Source organism: Scyliorhinus torazame, chromosome 28, assembly GCF_047496885.1.
Source record: "Scyliorhinus torazame isolate Kashiwa2021f chromosome 28, sScyTor2.1, whole genome shotgun sequence".
NCBI classification, from domain to species: domain Eukaryota; kingdom Metazoa; phylum Chordata; class Chondrichthyes; order Carcharhiniformes; family Scyliorhinidae; genus Scyliorhinus; species Scyliorhinus torazame.
Genome location: NC_092734.1, coordinates 25,551,271 through 25,569,604, shown reverse-complemented (window position 1 = coordinate 25,569,604; position 18,334 = coordinate 25,551,271). Strand labels below are relative to the sequence as shown.

General features: G+C 49.9%; 1 protein-coding gene across 3 annotated transcripts in view; it reads left to right on the top strand.

Annotated features, from left to right (window-relative positions):
• The window catches only part of tmem72 (transmembrane protein 72), a 47,114-nt gene extending 30,223 nt beyond the window's left edge, over positions 1–16,891 (top strand). For all 3 annotated transcript variants that reach the window (XM_072491712.1, XM_072491711.1, XM_072491710.1), the window contains 4 exons: positions 10,762–10,828; positions 10,925–10,996; positions 13,216–13,364; positions 15,208–16,891. In XM_072491712.1, the coding sequence (XP_072347813.1) occupies positions 10,762–10,828; positions 10,925–10,996; positions 13,216–13,364; positions 15,208–15,635 (716 nt within the window). In that variant the 3' untranslated portion in view covers positions 15,636–16,891. The remainder of the gene's footprint in view (positions 1–10,761; positions 10,829–10,924; positions 10,997–13,215; positions 13,365–15,207) is intronic.
• Positions 16,892–18,334: the final 1,443 nt, after the last annotated feature.

The window sequence follows — 18,334 nt, the reverse complement described above, 5'->3', positions numbered from 1 at the left end:
AGTCACTCCGCGTGGATCAGTCACTCCGCGTGGATCAGTCACTCCGTGTGGATCAGTCACTCCGTGTGGATCAGTCACTCCGCGTGAATCAGTCACTCCGCGTGAATCAGTCACTCCGTGTAGACCAGTCGCTCCGTGTGGATCAGTCACTCCGCGTGAATCAGTCACTCCGTGTAGACCAGTCACTCCGTGTGGATCAGTCACTCAGTGTGGATCAGTCACTCCGTGTGGATCAATCACTCCGTGTGGATCAGTCACTCTGTGTGAATCAGTCACTCTGTGTGAATCAGTCACTCCGTGTGGATCAGTCACTCTGCGTGGATCAGTCACTCCGTGTGGATCAGTCACTCCGCGTGGATCAGTCACTCCGCGTGAATCAGTCACTCCGTGTAGACCAGTCACTCCGTGTGGATCAATCACTCAGTGTGGATCAGTAACTCAGTGTGGATCAGTCACTCCGTGTGGATCAGTCACTCTGTGTGAATCAGTCACTCCGTGTGGATCAGTCACTCCGTGTGGATCAGTCACTCCGCGTGGATCAGTCACTCAGTGTGGATCAGTCATTCCGCGTGGATCAGTCACTCCACGTGAATCAGTCACTCCGCGTGGATCAGTCACTCCGTGTGGATCAGTCACTCCGTGTGGATCAGTCACTCCGCGTGAATCAGTCACCCCGCGTGAATCAGTCACTCCGTGTAGACCAGTCACTCCGTGTGGATCAGTCACTCCGCGTGAATCAGTCACTCCGTGTAGACCAGTCACTCCGTGTGGACCAGTCACTCAGTGTGGATCAGTCACTCAGTGTGGATCAGTCACTCCGTGTGGATCAGTCACTCCGCGTGGATCAGTCACTCCGTGTGGATCAGTCACTCCGTGTGGATCAGTCACTCCGCGTGGATCAGTCACTCCGCGTGAATCAGTCACTCCGTGTAGACCAGTCACTCCGTGTAGACCAGTCACTCCGTGTGGATCAGTCACTCCGTGTGGATCAGTCACTCCGTGTGGATCAGTCACTCCGTGTGAATCAGTCACTCCGCGTGGATCAGTCACTCCGCGTGGATCAGTCACTCCGCGTGGATCAGTCACTCCGCGTGGATCAGTCACTCAGTGTGGATCAGTCACTCCGTGTGGACCAGTCACTCCGCGTGGATCAGTCACTCCGTGTGGATCAGTCACTCCGTGTGGATCAGTCACTCCGCGTGGATCAGTCACTCCGTGTGGATCAGTCACTCCGTGTGGACCAGTCACTCCGCGTGGATCAGTCACTCCGTGTGGACCAGTCACTCCGCGTGGATCAGTCACTCCGTGTGGATCAGTCACTCCGTGTGGATCAGTCACTCCGCGTGGATCAGTCACTCCGTGTGGATCAGTCACTCCGCGTGGATCAGTCACTCCGTGTGGACCAGTCACTCCGCGTGGATCAGTCACTCCGTGTGGACCAGTCACTCCACGTGGATCAGTCACTCCGCGTGGATCAGTCACTCAGTGTGGATCAGTCACTCCGTGTGGATCAGTCACTCCGCGTGGATCAGTCACTCCGCGTGGATCAGTCACTCCGTGTGGATCAGTCACTCCGTGTGGATCAGTCACTCTGTGTGGATCAGTCACTCCGCGTGGATCAGTCACTCCGTGTGGATCAGTCACTCCGTGTGGATCAGTCACTCCTCGTGAATCAGTCACTCCGCGTGGATCAGTCACTCCGTGTGGATCAGTCACTCCGTGTGGATCAGTCACTCTGTGTGGATCAGTCACTCCGCGTGGATCAGTCACTCCGTGTGGATCAGTCACTCCGTGTGGATCAGTCACTCCGCGTGGATCAGTCACTCTGTGTGGATCAGTCACTCCGTGTGGATCAGTCACTCTGTGTGGATCAGTCACTCCGTGTGGATCAGTCACTCTGTGTGGATCAGTCACTCCGTGTGGATCAGTCACTCTGTGTGGATCAGTCACTCCGTGTGGATCAGTCACTCTGTGTGGATCAGTCACTCCGCGTGGATCAGTCACTCCGTGTGGATCAGTCACTCCGTGTGGATCAGTCACTCTGTGTGGATCAGTCACTCAGTGTGGATCAGTCACTCCGTGTGGACCAGTCACTCCTCGTGGATCAGTCACTCCGCGTGGATCAGTCACTCCGTGTGGATCAGTCACTCCGTGTGGATCAGTCACTCTGTGTGGATCAGTCACTCCGCGTGGATCAGTCACTCCGTGTGGATCAGTCACTCCGTGTGGATCAGTCACTCCGTGTGGACCAGTCACTCCTCGTGGATCAGTCACTCCGCGTGGATCAGTCACTCCGTGTGGATCAGTCACTCTGTGTGGATCAGTCACTCAGTGTGGATCAGTCACTCCGTGTAGACCAGTCACTCCGTGTGGACCAGTCACTCCGCGTGGATCAGTCACTCTGTGTGGATCAATCACTCCACGTGGATCAGTCACTCCGCGTGGATCAGTCACTCCGCGTGGATCAGTCACTCCGCGTGGATCAGTCACTCCGCGTGGATCAGTCACTCTGTGTGGATCAATCACTCCACGTGGATCAGTCACTCCGCGTGGATCAGTCACTCCGCGTGGATCAGTCACTCCGCGTGGATCAGTCACTCCGCGTGGATCAGTCAATCAGTGTGGATCAGTCACTCCGCGTGAATCAGTCACTCCGCGTGGATCAGTCACTCAGTGTGGATCAGTCACTCCGTGTGGACCAGTCACTCCTCGTGAATCAGTCACTCCGTGTGGATCAGTCACTCCGCGTGGATCAGTCACTCCGCGTGGATCAGTCACTCCGCTTGGATCAGTCACTCCATGTGGATCAGTCACTCCACGTGGATCAGTCAATCAGTGTGGATCAGTCACTCCGTGTGGATCAGTCACTCCGTGTGGATCAGTCACTCCGTGTGAATCAGTCACTCCGCGTGGATCAGTCACTCAGTGTGGATCAGTCACTCCGCGTGGATCAGTAACTCCGCTTGGATCAGTCACTCAGTGTGGATCAGTCACTCTGTGTGGATCAGTCACTCCGTGTGTATCAGTCACTCCGTGTGGATCATTCACTCCGCGTGGATCAGTCACTCCGCGTGGATCAGTCACTCAGTGTGGATCAGTCACTCCGCGTGGATCAGTCACTCCGCGTGGATCAGTCACTCAGTGTGGATCAGTCACTCCGTGTAGATCAGTCACTCCGCGTGGATCAGTCACTCCGCGTGGATCAGTCACTCCGTGTGGATCAGTCACTCCGCGTGGATCAGTCACTCCGTGTGGATCAGTCACTCCGCGTGGATCAGTCACTCCGTGTGGACCAGTCACTCCGCGTGGATCAGTCACTCTGTGTGGATCAATCACTCCACGTGGATCAGTCACTCCGCGTGGATCAGTCACTCCGCGTGGATCAGTCACTCCGCGTGGATCAGTCACTCCGCGTGGATCAGTCACTCCGTGTGGATCAGTCACTCCGCGTGGATCAGTCACTCCGCGTGGACCAGTCACTCCTCGTGAATCAGTCACTCCGCGTGGATCAGTCACTCAGTGTGGATCAGTCACTCCGCGTGGATCAGTCACTCCGCGTGGATCAGTCACTCAGTGTGGATCAGTCACTCCGCGTGGATCAGTCACTCTGTGTGGATCAGTCACTCAGTGTGGATCAGTCACTCCGTGTGGACCAGTCACTCCGTGTGGATCAGTCACTCCGCTTGGATCAGTCACTCCGCGTGGATCAGTCACTCCGCTTGGATCAGTCACTCTGTGTGGATCAGTCACTCCGCGTGGATCAGTCACTCCGCGTGGATCAGTCACTCTGTGTGGATCAATCACTCCACGTGGATCAGTCACTCCGCGTGGATCAGTCACTCCGCGTGGATCAGTCACTCCGCGTGGATCAGTCACTCCGCGTGGATCAGTCAATCAGTGTGGATCAGTCACTCCGCGTGAATCAGTCACTCCGCGTGGATCAGTCACTCCGCGTGGATCAGTCACTCCGTGTGGATCAGTCACTCCGCGTGGATCAGTCACTCAGTGTGGATCAGTCACTCCGTGTGGACCAGTCACTCCTCGTGAATCAGTCACTCCGCGTGGATCAGTCACTCCGCGTGGATCAGTAACTCCGCTTGGATCAGTCACTCAGTGTGGATCAGTCACTCTGTGTGGATCAGTCACTCCGTGTGGATCAGTCACTCCGTGTGGATCATTCACTCCGCGTGGATCAGTCACTCCGCGTGGATCAGTCACTCAGTGTGGATCAGTCACTCCGCGTGGATCAGTCACTCCGCGTGGATCAGTCACTCAGTGTGGATCAGTCACTCCGTGTAGATCAGTCACTCCGCGTGGATCAGTCACTCCGCGTGGATCAGTCACTCCGTGTGGATCAGTCACTCCGTGTGGACCAGTCACTCCGCGTGGATCAGTCACTCTGTGTGGATCAATCACTCCACGTGGATCAGTCACTCCGCGTGGATCAGTCACTCCGCGTGGATCAGTCACTCCGCGTGGATCAGTCACTCCGTGTGGACCAGTCACTCCTCGTGAATCAGTCACTCCGCGTGGATCAGTCACTCAGTGTGGATCAGTCACTCCGCGTGGATCAGTCACTCTGTGTGGATCAGTCACTCAGTGTGGATCAGTCACTCCGTGTGGACCAGTCACTCCTCGTGAATCAGTCACTCCGCTTGGATCAGTCACTCCGTGTGGATCAGTCACTCTGTGTGGATCAGTCACTCCGTGTGGATCAGTCACTCCGTGTGGATCAGTCACTCCGCGTGGATCAGTCACTCCGCGTGGATCAGTCACTCAGTGTGGATCAGTCACTCAGTGTGGATCAGTCACTCCGCGTGGATCAGTCACTCCGCGTGGATCAGTCACTCTGTGTGGATCAGTCACTCAGTGTGGATCAGTCACTCCGCGTGGATCAGTCACTCCATGTGGATCAGTCACTCCGCGTGTATCAGTCACTCCGAGTGGATCAGTCACTCAGTGTGGATCAGTCACTCCGTGTGGATCAGTCACTCCGCGTGGATCAGTCACTCTGCGTGAATCAGTCACTCCGTGTGGATCAGTCACTCTGTGTGGATCGGTCACTCCGCGTGGATCAGTCATTCCGTGTGGATCAGTCACTCCGCGTGGATCAGTCACTCTGTGTGGATCAGTCACTCTGTGTGGATCAGTCACTCCGCATGGATCAGTCACTCTGTGTGGATCAGTCACTCCGTGTGGATCAGTCACTCTGTGTGGATCAGTCACTCCGTGTGGATCAGTCACTCCGTGTGGATCAGTCACTCCGCGTGGATCAGTCACTCAGTGTGGATCAGTCACTCCGTGTGGATCAGTCACTCCGCGTGGATCAGTCACTCAGTGTAGACCAGTCACTCTGTGTGGATCAGTCACTCCGTGTGGATCAGTCACTCTGTGTGGATCAGTCACTCCGTGTGGATCAGTCACTCCGTGTGGATCAGTCACTCCGCGTGGATCAGTCACTCAGTGTGGATCAGTCACTCCGCGTGGATCAGTCACTCCGCGTGGATCAGTCACTCAGTGTGGATCAGTCACTCCGCGTGGATCAGTCACTCCGCGTGGATCAGTCACTCTGTGTGGATCAGTCACTCAGTGTGGATCAGTCACTCCGCGTGGATCAGTCACTCCATGTGGATCAGTCACTCCGCGTGTATCAGTCACTCCGAGTGGATCAGTCACTCAGTGTGGATCAGTCACTCCGTGTGGATCAGTCACTCCGCGTGGATCAGTCACTCTGCGTGAATCAGTCACTCCGTGTGGATCAGTCACTCCGCGTGGATCAGTCACTCCGTGTGAATCAGTCACTCCGTGTGGATCAGTCACTCCGCGTGGATCAGTCACTCCGCGTGGATCAGTCACTCTGTGTGGATCAGTCACTCTGTGTGGATCAGTCACTCCGCGTGGATCAGTCACTCCGTGTGGATCAGTCACTCCGCGTGGATCAGTCACTCTGTGTGGATCAGTCACTCCGCATGGATCAGTCACTCCGCGTGGATCAGTCACTCCGCATGGATCAGTCACAACATAGATTGAAGGAAATGGGTCTCAGGGATTTCATTTCAAGCTCGTTTCCTGCTTTTTGTGTTAGTTTCTTAGTGAACCTGTCCATGGTCCTTTTAATGCGTCTTTATGTTGTTGCAGCACTAAATCTGATTGCTTTTGGAACTGCATCTTTTATTATGAGCAATTTACACCGTTTATTAAAATGGATTATTCTGGCTCATCGCCAATACTGTTACTGAACCAGCAGACTCTCTAGATAATTACTGTCTTCATTATTCTGCTATCTCGCTGATTCATGGGTGAAGCAGAATCAAGGGTTTAACCCTCAATGGGATGCATAGGCAACATCTCTTGTTAATTTTGCGTTGCTTCATTTCAATGTGAAATGGAACAGTTTGATTCTCGGCTTGGGTCGCTGTCTGTGCGGAGTCTGCACGTTCTCCCCGTGTCTGCGTGGGTTTCCTCCGGGGGCTCCGGTTTCCTCCCACAAGTCCCGAAAGACATCCTTGTTAAGTTAATTGGATATTCTGAATTCTCCCTCCGTGTGCCCGAACAGGCGCCGGAATGTGGCGACTAGGGGCTTTTCGCAGTAACTTCATTGCAGTGTTAATGTAAGCCTACTTGTGACAGTAATAAAGATTATTATTATTGAAATGGATAATTTGGCACCTCGCTTACAAAGGGAGAAAATGACATGCAACCTCAACCCAATGTGCACTGACCTGTCCAAGGACACATCTGCAGAGCTTTGGGCACGGTCAACAGCTCAAGTAGCTTTTTCCTTAACATCTACATCATCGATGTGTCTCAGAATTCCTCCCCCCCAACCCTCCCCGAGTCCCCATTTCCACTGGATGTAAAGTCCAATTCTCCAAGTCCCTTATAATTAAGGGGCGAGATTCTCCGACCCCCCGCCAGGTCAGACAATACCCGGGGGGGGCGGCGCGAATCCCGTGCTGCCGCTCCGATGCTGGCTGCCGTATTCTCCGCCGCCGGTTTTCGTGCGGGGTTCACGCCACGCCGGTCGGGGGCCGGTGGGAGCGGGCCCCCCCCCCCCCGGCAATTCTCCGGGTCCCGATGGGCTGAGCGGCCGTCGGTTTTTGGCCAGTCCCGCCGGCGTGGATTAGACGTGGTCCCACACTGCGGGACCTGGCAGGTAAGTTGGCTGGGGCACTACTCCGGGGGGGCGCGGGGGAAATCCGACCCCGGGGGGGGGGGGGGGGGGGCCACCATGGCCTGGCCCGCGATCGGGGCCCACCGATCTGCGGGCGGGCCTGTGCCGTGGGGGCACTCCCTCCTTCCGCGCCGGCCCCTCTAGTGCTCCACCATGGCCGGCGCGGAGAAGACACCCCCTTACGCATGCGCCAGAATACGCCGGCGGTTCCGCGCATGCGCGGGATCACGCCGGCCCTTTGAGCATGCGCGGACACGCGCAGTCCCTTCGGCAGTGGCTGACACGGCGCCAAACCCTCCAGCGTCCACCTAGGATTCCGCTACTTCCGGTCAGCCTGAAGCCGGAGTGGTTCGCACCGTTTTTGACGCTGGCGTCGGTCCATCGCGCCGATTCCGGAGAATCCCACCCAAGACCTGCGTGAGCATTCAGCATAGAATCACAGGGATCAAGCCAAGGGTTGGAACCTATGATCATGAGGAAGGTCTTGAAATACTGCAAGAAGTTCCACTTGAGTAGATAAGATTCAGAGTGATTTAATTGAGGGTTTCATTATTCCGAAAAGTGTTGATAGGGTGACTTGGGGAATGGACTACTTCCTCTGGTTGGAAAGATGGTGAGTGATCTTCAATTTAAAGTTGTCCCGGAATGAGTTAGAAGAGTTCTTTCACACAGAAGGTAGTTTGGACAATGAAATGTTTTTCCAAAAGGAAGAGTTGAGCAATTGCCACTTTGAAGGGCAGTCGGCTAAGTATTTGTGGCAGTGAAAGTGAAGGGTTTATGGAGAGGGAGTAGTGGGGGGGGGCAGTGGGATTCCCTGAACCGAGAAAAGAGCTCCAAGCTCCAAAATAATTAGGCTCCATACTATAGAATCCCATGCTCATCACGCTCTGACATCTTTAGAACATATTGTTATCATTTTGAAGGTAGCAGTGTGCCCAAAATTGCATGTAATATTCAAGGATGACCTGTACCTGTGGTCTAAGCAAGACAAGAACTTCAAAGATTCACTTGTTACCATGAAAGAACTTTGAATGTAATTTGTTGGCAGTTCTCCTTCTTCAGCGATCACTCGCTAACGAGTGTGTTTGTCCACCTAAAAAACTCTGTTACTGGTCATGGGTTCTGTGAGTTCTTGCATGGCAGAGGAGCCCAATCCTAGAGCCACATCTTTGACCGCACGCTTGGCAGGTGTTTCCGAGAGGTGGGATCGGTCATTGGACTCGAGATCGCTGATATTCCTTTCTCAGGCTCCTTTTTCCAGATCTCCTCTTGCTGTCCTCGAAGAATTGTGTCCCTTCAACCAGGAGGTTCCTCCAAATAGGTCTCCCCCGAGCAAGCGTCATCCAGGCAGATGTTGCATTTCTTGGGGTGAGCCTTTGAAGTGAAACGCTTCCGTTGTCCTCATCCTGTTCCTAACCCTAACCTTCTTTGAGCAGAAACTTGAATAGAGTGATCAATGTTCTCAACGAGCTTGCCAGGGTAAATCCGATGGGAGTCTTACTATTACTGATAAGCTGAGTGCTCACCGGCAGCTTAGGCATCTGCTCAGAATGCTGGGTTTGGGCTGAGAGTTGAAAGTAACGAGGGGAGCGCATTCTATCGGGGGAATTAATCGCAAAGCACCATAACACACAACCAATGGAAAATTCGAGTTCGTACTAACAAGAGCTGACGGGTACAATTCCAACATTGTAACTGGATTACGACAAATAGGCATCACCGTATAAGACTGTGCTACGTGTAGCCTTAACTTGCATTCTTTCCCATGTCGGCGTTCATTCCTGTTGTCTCCAAGGAAAATATAAAAGGCAAGTCAGAAGACTTCAGACAGGTCCTCAGGAATAGTCTGCTGATGATCTATGAATATTTTGCTCAAGTCTGCAAAAAGACTCAAAGGGTTAATCTAACTACTCCCAAAGTGACTCCATTACCCAGCAAGTAGTTGAACCACTAAGACCTGCCTTGATTCCTACTCTTTGCGAGGTTAATTAAAGCGTTACAATTTGAAATATCGCCCTCGTTCCGCGGGTACATTTAACAGGCTTCGACAGGCTCCTTTGGCCTGGGCTACATTTGAATGGTAAACACTCAAAACAATCCTGGTACATGAGCTCCGGAATGATTTTTTTTCTGATCAGCCTCTGCCATCTACCTGTTGCAGTGTGAAAATGCTACTTTAATCTGTTCCAGTGTAAGAATATTGAATACAGTTGACCATGTTTCTTTTTTGCATGCACTCGTTGGGATTGATTGCAGCCACAGATTTGAAACTCTTGGTCACGTGGTTTAGATGACACTGGCGAGGCTGGTGATTATTCCGAATCCTTCATCGCCCTGAAATGGTGAAAAATGAAAATGAAAATCGCTTATTGTCACAAGACGGCTTCAAATGAAGTTACTGTGAAAAGCCCCTAGTCGCCACATTCCGGCGCCTGTTCGGGGAGGCTGGTACGCGAATTGAACCGTGCTGCTGGCCTGCCTTGGTCTGCTTTCAAAGCCAGCAATTTAGCCCTGTGCTAAACCAGCCCCTGGTAGCTGGTGGGTTTTACCCCTGATCAGCTGGAAGTCTGCTGGGGCCATGATTGTGTTAGGTAGGGAACCCTTTGATTTTGGCCCCGAACCACTGTACTGTTAGGGCGCAAAAGGAAGCCATTCGGCCCACCATCTCTGATCCGGCTTGCCAATCGAGCATCGTGACTTAGTGCCGTCCCCCTGCCTATTCCCCGTACCCCGGCGCATTGTTTATTGTCAAATAATCATCTAACGCCCTCTTGAATGCCTAGATTGAACCTTCCTCCACCACACCTCCTGGTAGCGCATTCCAGACCCCAGCCACTCGTGTGAGAAAGCTTTTTCTCACACCGCATTTGCTTCTTCACTTTAAATCTGCGCCCTCTCGTTCTCGATCCTTTTAGGAGGGGGGACAGTTTCTTCCCGTCTACTCTGTCCCGCCCCCTCGTGATTTTGAACACCTCTATCAAATCTCCTCTCAGCCTTCTAGTCTCCCAGGAAAACAGCCCCAGCCTCTCCAATCTATCCTCACAACTGACGAAATGGGCCAGAAGCTTTGACTGAGTGGCAGTACACATTCAAGCCTTTTATTTTTGAAGTATGCCCTGAAAATCACCTAAATTGCCCGTGCAGAGAGCAGACAGGGACACAATGCAGCAAGTGTCCCCCTATAGTGTTGCAACCATTCTATGATTCAATAATATTATGATATTAGAAGGCCGGATTCTCCGTCGACGGGATTCCCCGTTCTGCCGGTAGCGCACCCACGCCCGCGGGGAATGGGAAACCCCATTGTCAGGTGGCCGGAACAAAGGATCCCGTGGACGGTGAGGACGTGCCGTTGAAGAACACCGGAGAATCCCGCAGCATATCTTGGTTTGAAGTGCCAACTCTGGTGAATACCCTGCCTGCCAACCTTGATGTGAGACCACTGCCCTCTGTAGTGATCGATTGAAGGTTGGCTGGGTTGAACTATACGAAGTTTCAATCTGAATTTAATTGGTAGGAGACAGGGAGAACTGTTTAACTAGCGGTAAATTATTATTAATGATATGCTTTCTACCCATTTAACACAGTGCTTCTGGGAGTGGGGATAGACACGGCAGTTCAAGGGCAGTTCAGGAAGTTGGCTGCTTATCTGCTGTAAGTATAATACGACTCGATTCCCTTCTTATTTGTGGAAGATTTGTATCTATGCCAGGAGAGATTGGGTTGTTGACTATTTTGTTTTATTTGAAGATTTGCCGCAGCAGTCCTCACCATTTTGGAAGGCCCGTATTTCATCGATGCTGTGTTAGTCGGACGTTATCCGTAAGTAGAGATATGTGTTTCGAAGGAGCCTTTAACAATCCCACTGCTACAGTAATCCTGTCTGCCTCAATAGCAGATACTGACAACAGTATCTGATTCCACTCGTCCAGCACGGAACATAAATACTTAGCAGGGAAAAGGTGGGAAAAATGCCGAAGGTCAATGGAGGACCTTTGATTGGGCCGCCATATCCCTCGCAGTGGGTCCCACTGCAGCAGGACTGGAAAATCCAGGCCTGGGTTGGCGGTTCAAATCCCCAAACGACTCTTCTCCTTCGGTTCCGAAGGAGAAGTCAAAACAATACCTCCAATTTTCTCTCGCCCCCACAGATTCTGCCAGACCTGCTGAGTTTTTCCAGCACTTACTGTTTCATTTCTGACCTTTAGTGTCCGCAGTTCTTTTGCTTTCACTTTGCTAGATCTGCTCATACGCTGTGAGTGGCCACCTCAGTTTCAGTAACATCAATGGAAACACTGTTTACATGTATAACCCAGGTTGAATTCCGGCCTCGGGTGTCTGTGGGGAGTCTGCACATTTTCCCCGTGTCTGCATGGCTTCCTCCGGGTGCTCCGGTTTCCTCCCACAGTCCAAAGATATGCAGATTAGGTGGAGTGGCCATGCTAAATTGCCCCTTAGTGTTCAAAAAGGATGTGCAAGTTAGGTGGGGTTACGGGGATAGCTTGGGGGAGTGGTGCTCTTTCAGAGGATCGGTGCAGACACTATGGGCTGAAAGGCCTTCGCCTGCAGTGTAGGAAATCTATGGGATTATTCCATGGTTCTATAAAATGTATTCAATCATATTTAAGGCTCACAGTTAGTGAACATGACCCGATTTCAATCTTTGGACCCACTCATGCGGCCCACTCACTAATCTAGGTGTCCATTACTGCCCTGTGGGGTGGCTACAATGGGAAATCCCATTGGACAGCAGCGGGAACGGGGAATCCCGCTGCCAGTGATGACGCGCCGCCGAAGTCATGCAGCTGGGTTGGCGGGGAATTCACCCGAATGTTGTGAGCAATCACCATGAACCTCACTTCACTTACCCTTGCTTCACGTGCATCTCACTTCAGCCATAATGGGAGGGAAAAAGCCACACGGATGGAAACCAGCGGAATGTGGAAACCCGGCCGCTGGGCAACGGTTAACAAAATGTCTCATGGGCTGCACTCAGAACCCTGACGGGCGCATGTGGCCCCCACCACCAGACTATGGCCTCTGTTAAAATTACACCAGCCAATTGGAAGCTCCTCTCACCCCACCCAACCCCACCACCTCTCACCAAGAAATATCACCCCCTTGACCTTTATTTTTATCTATTTTCATCCTCATTGATTTTTGTCCCCTCATCACAGACTCTGAAACACGCGGGTGGACACACTGACAGCACACATTCAAAGGTGACAAAGCATCATCCAGCATCTTGCCACTGATGCTGTCCGACCTACTGAGATTGTCCAGCATTTTCCGTTCTTGTTCTAAAAGTGACACTTGTGTCCATTGAATCACATCCTCAACACTCATTCACAGTGAGAAAATGCGCACACATTTCCACGGTAAATCCGATCGTTTATTTTTTTCTCATTTATTTTTGTGCACTAAACAACTGTTGACTCCGCACACGCTGAACGTTTCGTGGGAAAGTCCATGGATTAAACAACAGCCAATAAAAGCCCTTCATTTCAGAGGAACTATATAAATAATAATCTTCTAATAATTTTTATTGTCACAAGTAGGCTTACATTAACACTGCAATGAAGTTACTGTGAAAAGCCCCTAGTCGCCACACTCCAGCACCTGTTCGGGTACACGGAGGGAGAATTCAGAATGTCCAATTCATCGGACAAGCACGTCTTTCGGGACTTGTGGGAGGAAACCGGAGCACCCGTAGGAAACCCACGCAGACACGGGGAGAACGTGCAGACTCCGCACAGACAGTGACCCAAGCCGGGAATCGAACCTGGGACCCTGGAGCTGTGAAGCAACAGTGCTACGCACTGTGCTACCGTGCTGCCCCAGGGTATTTACATAGTGCGGTTGCAGTATCTTGTCAGATTGTCCCCTTGGTCTAGGAGAGAAACATCATGTTATAGGGGGAAAAAAGAAACCGTGTCCTTAAATCCACCAGGTAAAATGAAGTGTTTGACTTGGTTTCTTGTGCTGTCTCTTGTCTTGCGCTAATTACTGTAAAATTCTAAATGTTACTCTTGTCCTCTTAGCACGCTTTTTGACAAAATGGACAGCAAGGTTTGGAACATCTGGAAGAAAGCTATGAGGCCGAATGGTTTACAGAAGTGTCTTACTTTCACCTTCTTGTCCGTTGCTTGCTTCTTGCACCCAGTTCTTATCTGGCACGCAACTATTCCAGGCAAGTGAAAGCTATATTGAATTATTAACTTGAAAGCTGAATTTCCAGTTTTCTCTTTCTGACCCCTTGGCATTTTCACGTGGCCACTTTGCAAACCGTGCCGATAACAGGCGGGCGGCAACAAGATTATGCACCATTGTGTTATGATCCCCATTTGGAACCAATAGCTTTAATAAAAAGGTATTTGAATTTCTGTTTGGAAGGATCACACAAAAAGATTGCAAGTTTTAAAAATTAAACAAACTCAAAGTTACATTGCCTAAGCAACATTCAGGTGATGACTTATTCTCTAAGCCACAGCCCATTTAACTTTTGAAATGACTGAAAATCCATCGCTGCAATTATGCCTTATTTTGCCCCTTAGGTAGACAATTCATTCTCCTGGAATCAGTGGTAAATTATTCCCCACTCCCAATGGCCTGCTTCCTTTTTCCTTTCCCAGCTGAGTCACTTCTAATCCCAGCACCGGCTTTCACTCTGAGGGTTACACTGGAGATACCCACCCTTGAACCCAAGCTAGGCAAATCCTCTAGTATCCTTTAAATCCTCACAAACTCAATCTCTTTAATTTGAGTGCAAGCTACAGTCTACCTAGAGAATAATAGGGTCATTAATATAACGCAGAGCAGCAATGTTCTTTCTCGAATGGAATCAGGAGCCTTTCACCTCCACTTGAGAGGACAGGACAGGGCCTTGTTCAACATCTCACCCAAAAGCCTATGACAATGCCGCACTCCTTCAGTGATGCACTGAATGTCAGCTTAAATCATGTGCTCTCGGGACTCTGGAGGAGGACTTGAAGCTATAATCTTCTAACCCAAAGGCAGAAAGGAGTCCTACCGCTGAGCCGAGTCTGGGGTGGGCACATTCCGGGAGATATCAGTGGACATGACTCACGGGAACCTGACAGTGTGGAGCGAGTGGTTTCAAGGTCACCTACCCAGCATCTGAAAACTATCCGCTCCACAGAATGAATTCACAGCCTGTTAGATTCAAAAAGTGGAGAAGACAATCGCGTATCATCACACAAAACAGATATTAACCTGAATGACTAAAACTTTGTACATGCACAGTGTTCTTTTCAATCTAATTTCTGGTCTATGTTATTAATCTTGACACCGTTAATCGCCTTGGTTACTTTTTTATTTGTCTCTCTACGTGATCCTGTTTCTTTTAACTCTCTCTCTGAACCTTTCATGTCTGCGCACTGATGAACCTTGCTGATCTCAAAACTCCCCAAGAATTAAAAATAAAAAGTAAATCATGGGTTTTTTTTTTTTGCCCGGCAAATCTAAAAAGACCAGAGCTAAAATCTGTTTCTCTTATAACACAGAGCTCCCCAGTGCCCAGAGGCACATTAATGCCCGTACTGAGGCTCAGGGTGGGATTTTCCGCAAACCCCTACCCCCACCCCGCGGCAGGTTTTACGGCTCCCCATTGGCCGCCAGTAGGATCTTCCGGTTCCGCCGGAGTCAACTCGCCGCTGGGGAATCCGCCGTGTGGGTAACCTCACTAGGCTGGGGACCCACTCAGCAGGAAAAGTTGCGTGTGCACACAAGCACAGTATATGCACCATGCTGAGAATTGATTCGGAGGACGTGTCCCAAGTGACACACTTACCAAGAATAGGGAATGCTGGAAATAGACAACATTTTGTTCCAAGAAAACGGCATTCCAATCTCCTGGAAGTTGGCAAAGCCTTTCATGGGAACGTTCGTGTTTTATCTGTTTTTCTTTAGTCCAAAAAGAAAACAATATTTTACAGTTGAAACTTTCGCCTTTGAATGTGGCCAGGAACATAGGAGGGTTGCAACACTAATGTTGCCATGACAATCTCTTCCAGGGACCATGTTAATCGTGAGCGGCCTGGCCTACTTTGTGCTCAACCTGCGAAAACGGTTTCAAACAAACATGCCGGACGGCACACAGAGATGTTCCCAGGAGTATATCACTGCTGTGACTCTGACAGATGCCAGTGGGATGGAGCAGACGTACAGCTTCCACCGTGACATTGAAAAGAGAAGGTTCGCTGTTGCAAACTGTGTGCGTAATGTCTTCAAGCTCAACAATGGAAGGCCTCTCTCCGATGAAGGTGTGAGGACACTTCAAGATAGCGTTGCCTGTAATGCAAGCATGAACGTGAAGAGCAGACATGTACCATTTGAGGAAAGTGTGATTAAGATTATACCGTCAGAGCCTGATGCCCTGGAAGAGCAAAAAATGGAAACAGTAGAAACAACATCTGACAAAGCACCAATTTTACCAAAGTGAGGGCATATTTCATACTACAGTATCGTCAAAGACCGCCATTGTGACCGAATATTGACATCAACAAATTGATGACTTCAAAATATATGCAGAAAGAAAGCTTTCTTTTTGTCTAAAGCATTTTTACATCTCCAGGTATCTGCAAGCAATTCAAAGCCACTGTGCTACTTTTTGAAGTATAGTCATGGTTGTTTTATAAGCAAATGTTGTAAGGCGCTGGATGCATTTCAGCACAGCTGAATTAGTCTTTGGAGTCATACATAGGCGAACTGTAAGCCTCTATTGACTCTCAGAACTATCTACCGATGTACAGGAAAGGATACAAGCTGGGAGCTGTCTCCATGCTTGCTCTGTCCAACACTAGACTGATATTGATTGTGGGTCATGTGCCTTCTCACATCACTGTGTGGGCGGTACTGCACATTAACCCTATATGTGCCAGGCCTTTATACTTCAGCGAATAATTTGTGCACAGTAAGGTCCTATAATCAGCTGTAAGGCCAGTGGGCTTTTTTGTCGTAATGTCGGTTGGAGGATCAATGTTCGCCAGGACACATTGAACAAATGTGCCATGGGGATCATTCACGTTTAGCTTACCAGTAAGCTGGGGACTCAGATGAATGTCTCGTTCGATAGATTGCACCTCTGCAATGCAGCTCTCCGTCAATACAGAACACACGTTCTGGTATTATCTTAATGACTTGAAGCATGACTCTCCAATTGCAAGTGACACTGACACCTATAACCAATAGCAATAAATACTTGATTGCCCAAGCATGATTGTGAGACTCACTAGGCCCGGAATGTTGAATCCTGCCAGTGGGGTTAGGGATATGATTGGAGGTGCGGGGGAGTGCCAAGTGGGAGCAAAGTGCCTCCCTCCTGGATGAAGAGGAGGGTCGCAGTGGTGTTATAACTCTGTAGCTGCAATTTCTCTTCTTGTGACAGTTTAAGACAGCACTACATTCATTCAGGAACACTGGGGCGAAAGGGATTTTGCACCGCTAATATATAGACTAACAGAAAAAATATTGTTGCTATCTGTAGCAAAGACATAATCACATGATTTGTTAATGCATTCTCAATCACACTAGTTAGAATAGCTGGAACAAGTCTTATCTCTTGGTTATGTTTCTAACCTAACTATAGGAGAACAACTCCTCGTTGAAGACAATTAATTGGACAAAGTTGGCTGATGATTGAGTAGCTGAGCATGAAATGTATACATTAATTGCGACTAAAGGTCAACATTAAGATCACTTTTATTGGTTCACTTTTTTATTTTTGGCTCATCCTATTCCTTTTCGGATTCCTTGTTCTTCCTTCCCGTTTCACATCCAACAATTAAACAAATTCTTTCAAATGGTTAAAAATAAAACAATTAGCTTTGCTGACATTCCCAATGAGAAGATGGTTCGCCTGGTCCTAACAAAGAACAATACAGCACAGGAACAGGCCCTTCGGCCCTCCAAGCCTGTACCGGTCATCATACCAACCTTTGCCAAAACCCTCAGCACTGCCTTGTGCCGTATCCCTCTATACCCATCCTATCCATGTGTTTGTCAAGATGCCTTTTGAACTCTGTTAATGTATCTGCTTCCACAACCTCCCCTGGTAATGCGTTCCAGGCACTCACCACCCTCTGCGTAAAAAACCTGCCTCGCACATTTCCTCTAAACTTTGCCCCATGGACCTTAAACTAATGCCCCCTGGTGACTGACCCCTCCACCCTGGGAAAGAGTACCTGCCCATCCGCTCTATCCATGCCCCTCATAATCTTGTAGACAGCTGTCAGGTCACCACTCGACCTCCGTCTTTCTAATGAAACAGTCCGAGTCTATTCAGCCTCTCTGCATAGCTAACACCCTCCAGACCAGGCAATATGCTGGTAAACCTCCTCTGACTGGTTTAGCACAGTGGGCTAAACAGCTGGCTTGGTAATGCAGAACCAGGCAGCAGCGCGGGTTCAATTCCCGTACCGGCCTCCCCGAACAGGCGCCGGAATGTGGCGACAAGGGGCTTTTCACAGTAACTTCACTGAAGCCTACCTGTTACAATAAGCGATTAGTATTATTATTATCCAAAGCCTCCACATCCTTCTGGCAGTGTGGCGACCAGAATTGAGCTGGTGTTAACTTGCCTTGATAAACCCACTTGAGGCACGGAGTCCTCCTTTCCTTCCTGTCTCTCTGCCCTGCCACAGCTAGGCCTCATTCCCTTCTCCCATTTTCCGTCCAGGCCAAGGGGGGCTCCCGGAAAGGTGCCGAAGACCAAACACTTTCGTTCCACTGGTTACTCCCATCAGATGGAGTAGTATGACTCTTACTATTTTTCGGTCAAGTCCTCAAATAGTTTCCTGAATAAATGTTGATAGAGACTACTGACAAAGTTCTTTTTTTCTCCAAAAATGCACTTAATTCACAACGGTACATTACAAAATTGAAAATTACAGCAAGTCCCATTAAAATTTCTCCAAACAGTTATGTTACATTCCTCGATGCCTGTATCCAATTGGAATGCTCTTGAAATTTACAATCTACATTCCCTGTCGAGCATACAGCCTGGGGGCAAAACCTTTCAAATTGAAAAAAAATCAAAATGTGAAATAAAATTCAACTTTCCTTCATGTAACGTGTGCCTCTCCCAGGTCCCTCAGCGCAACTTCAATTATCTTGATAACCGCAAAATACATTCAATGTCAG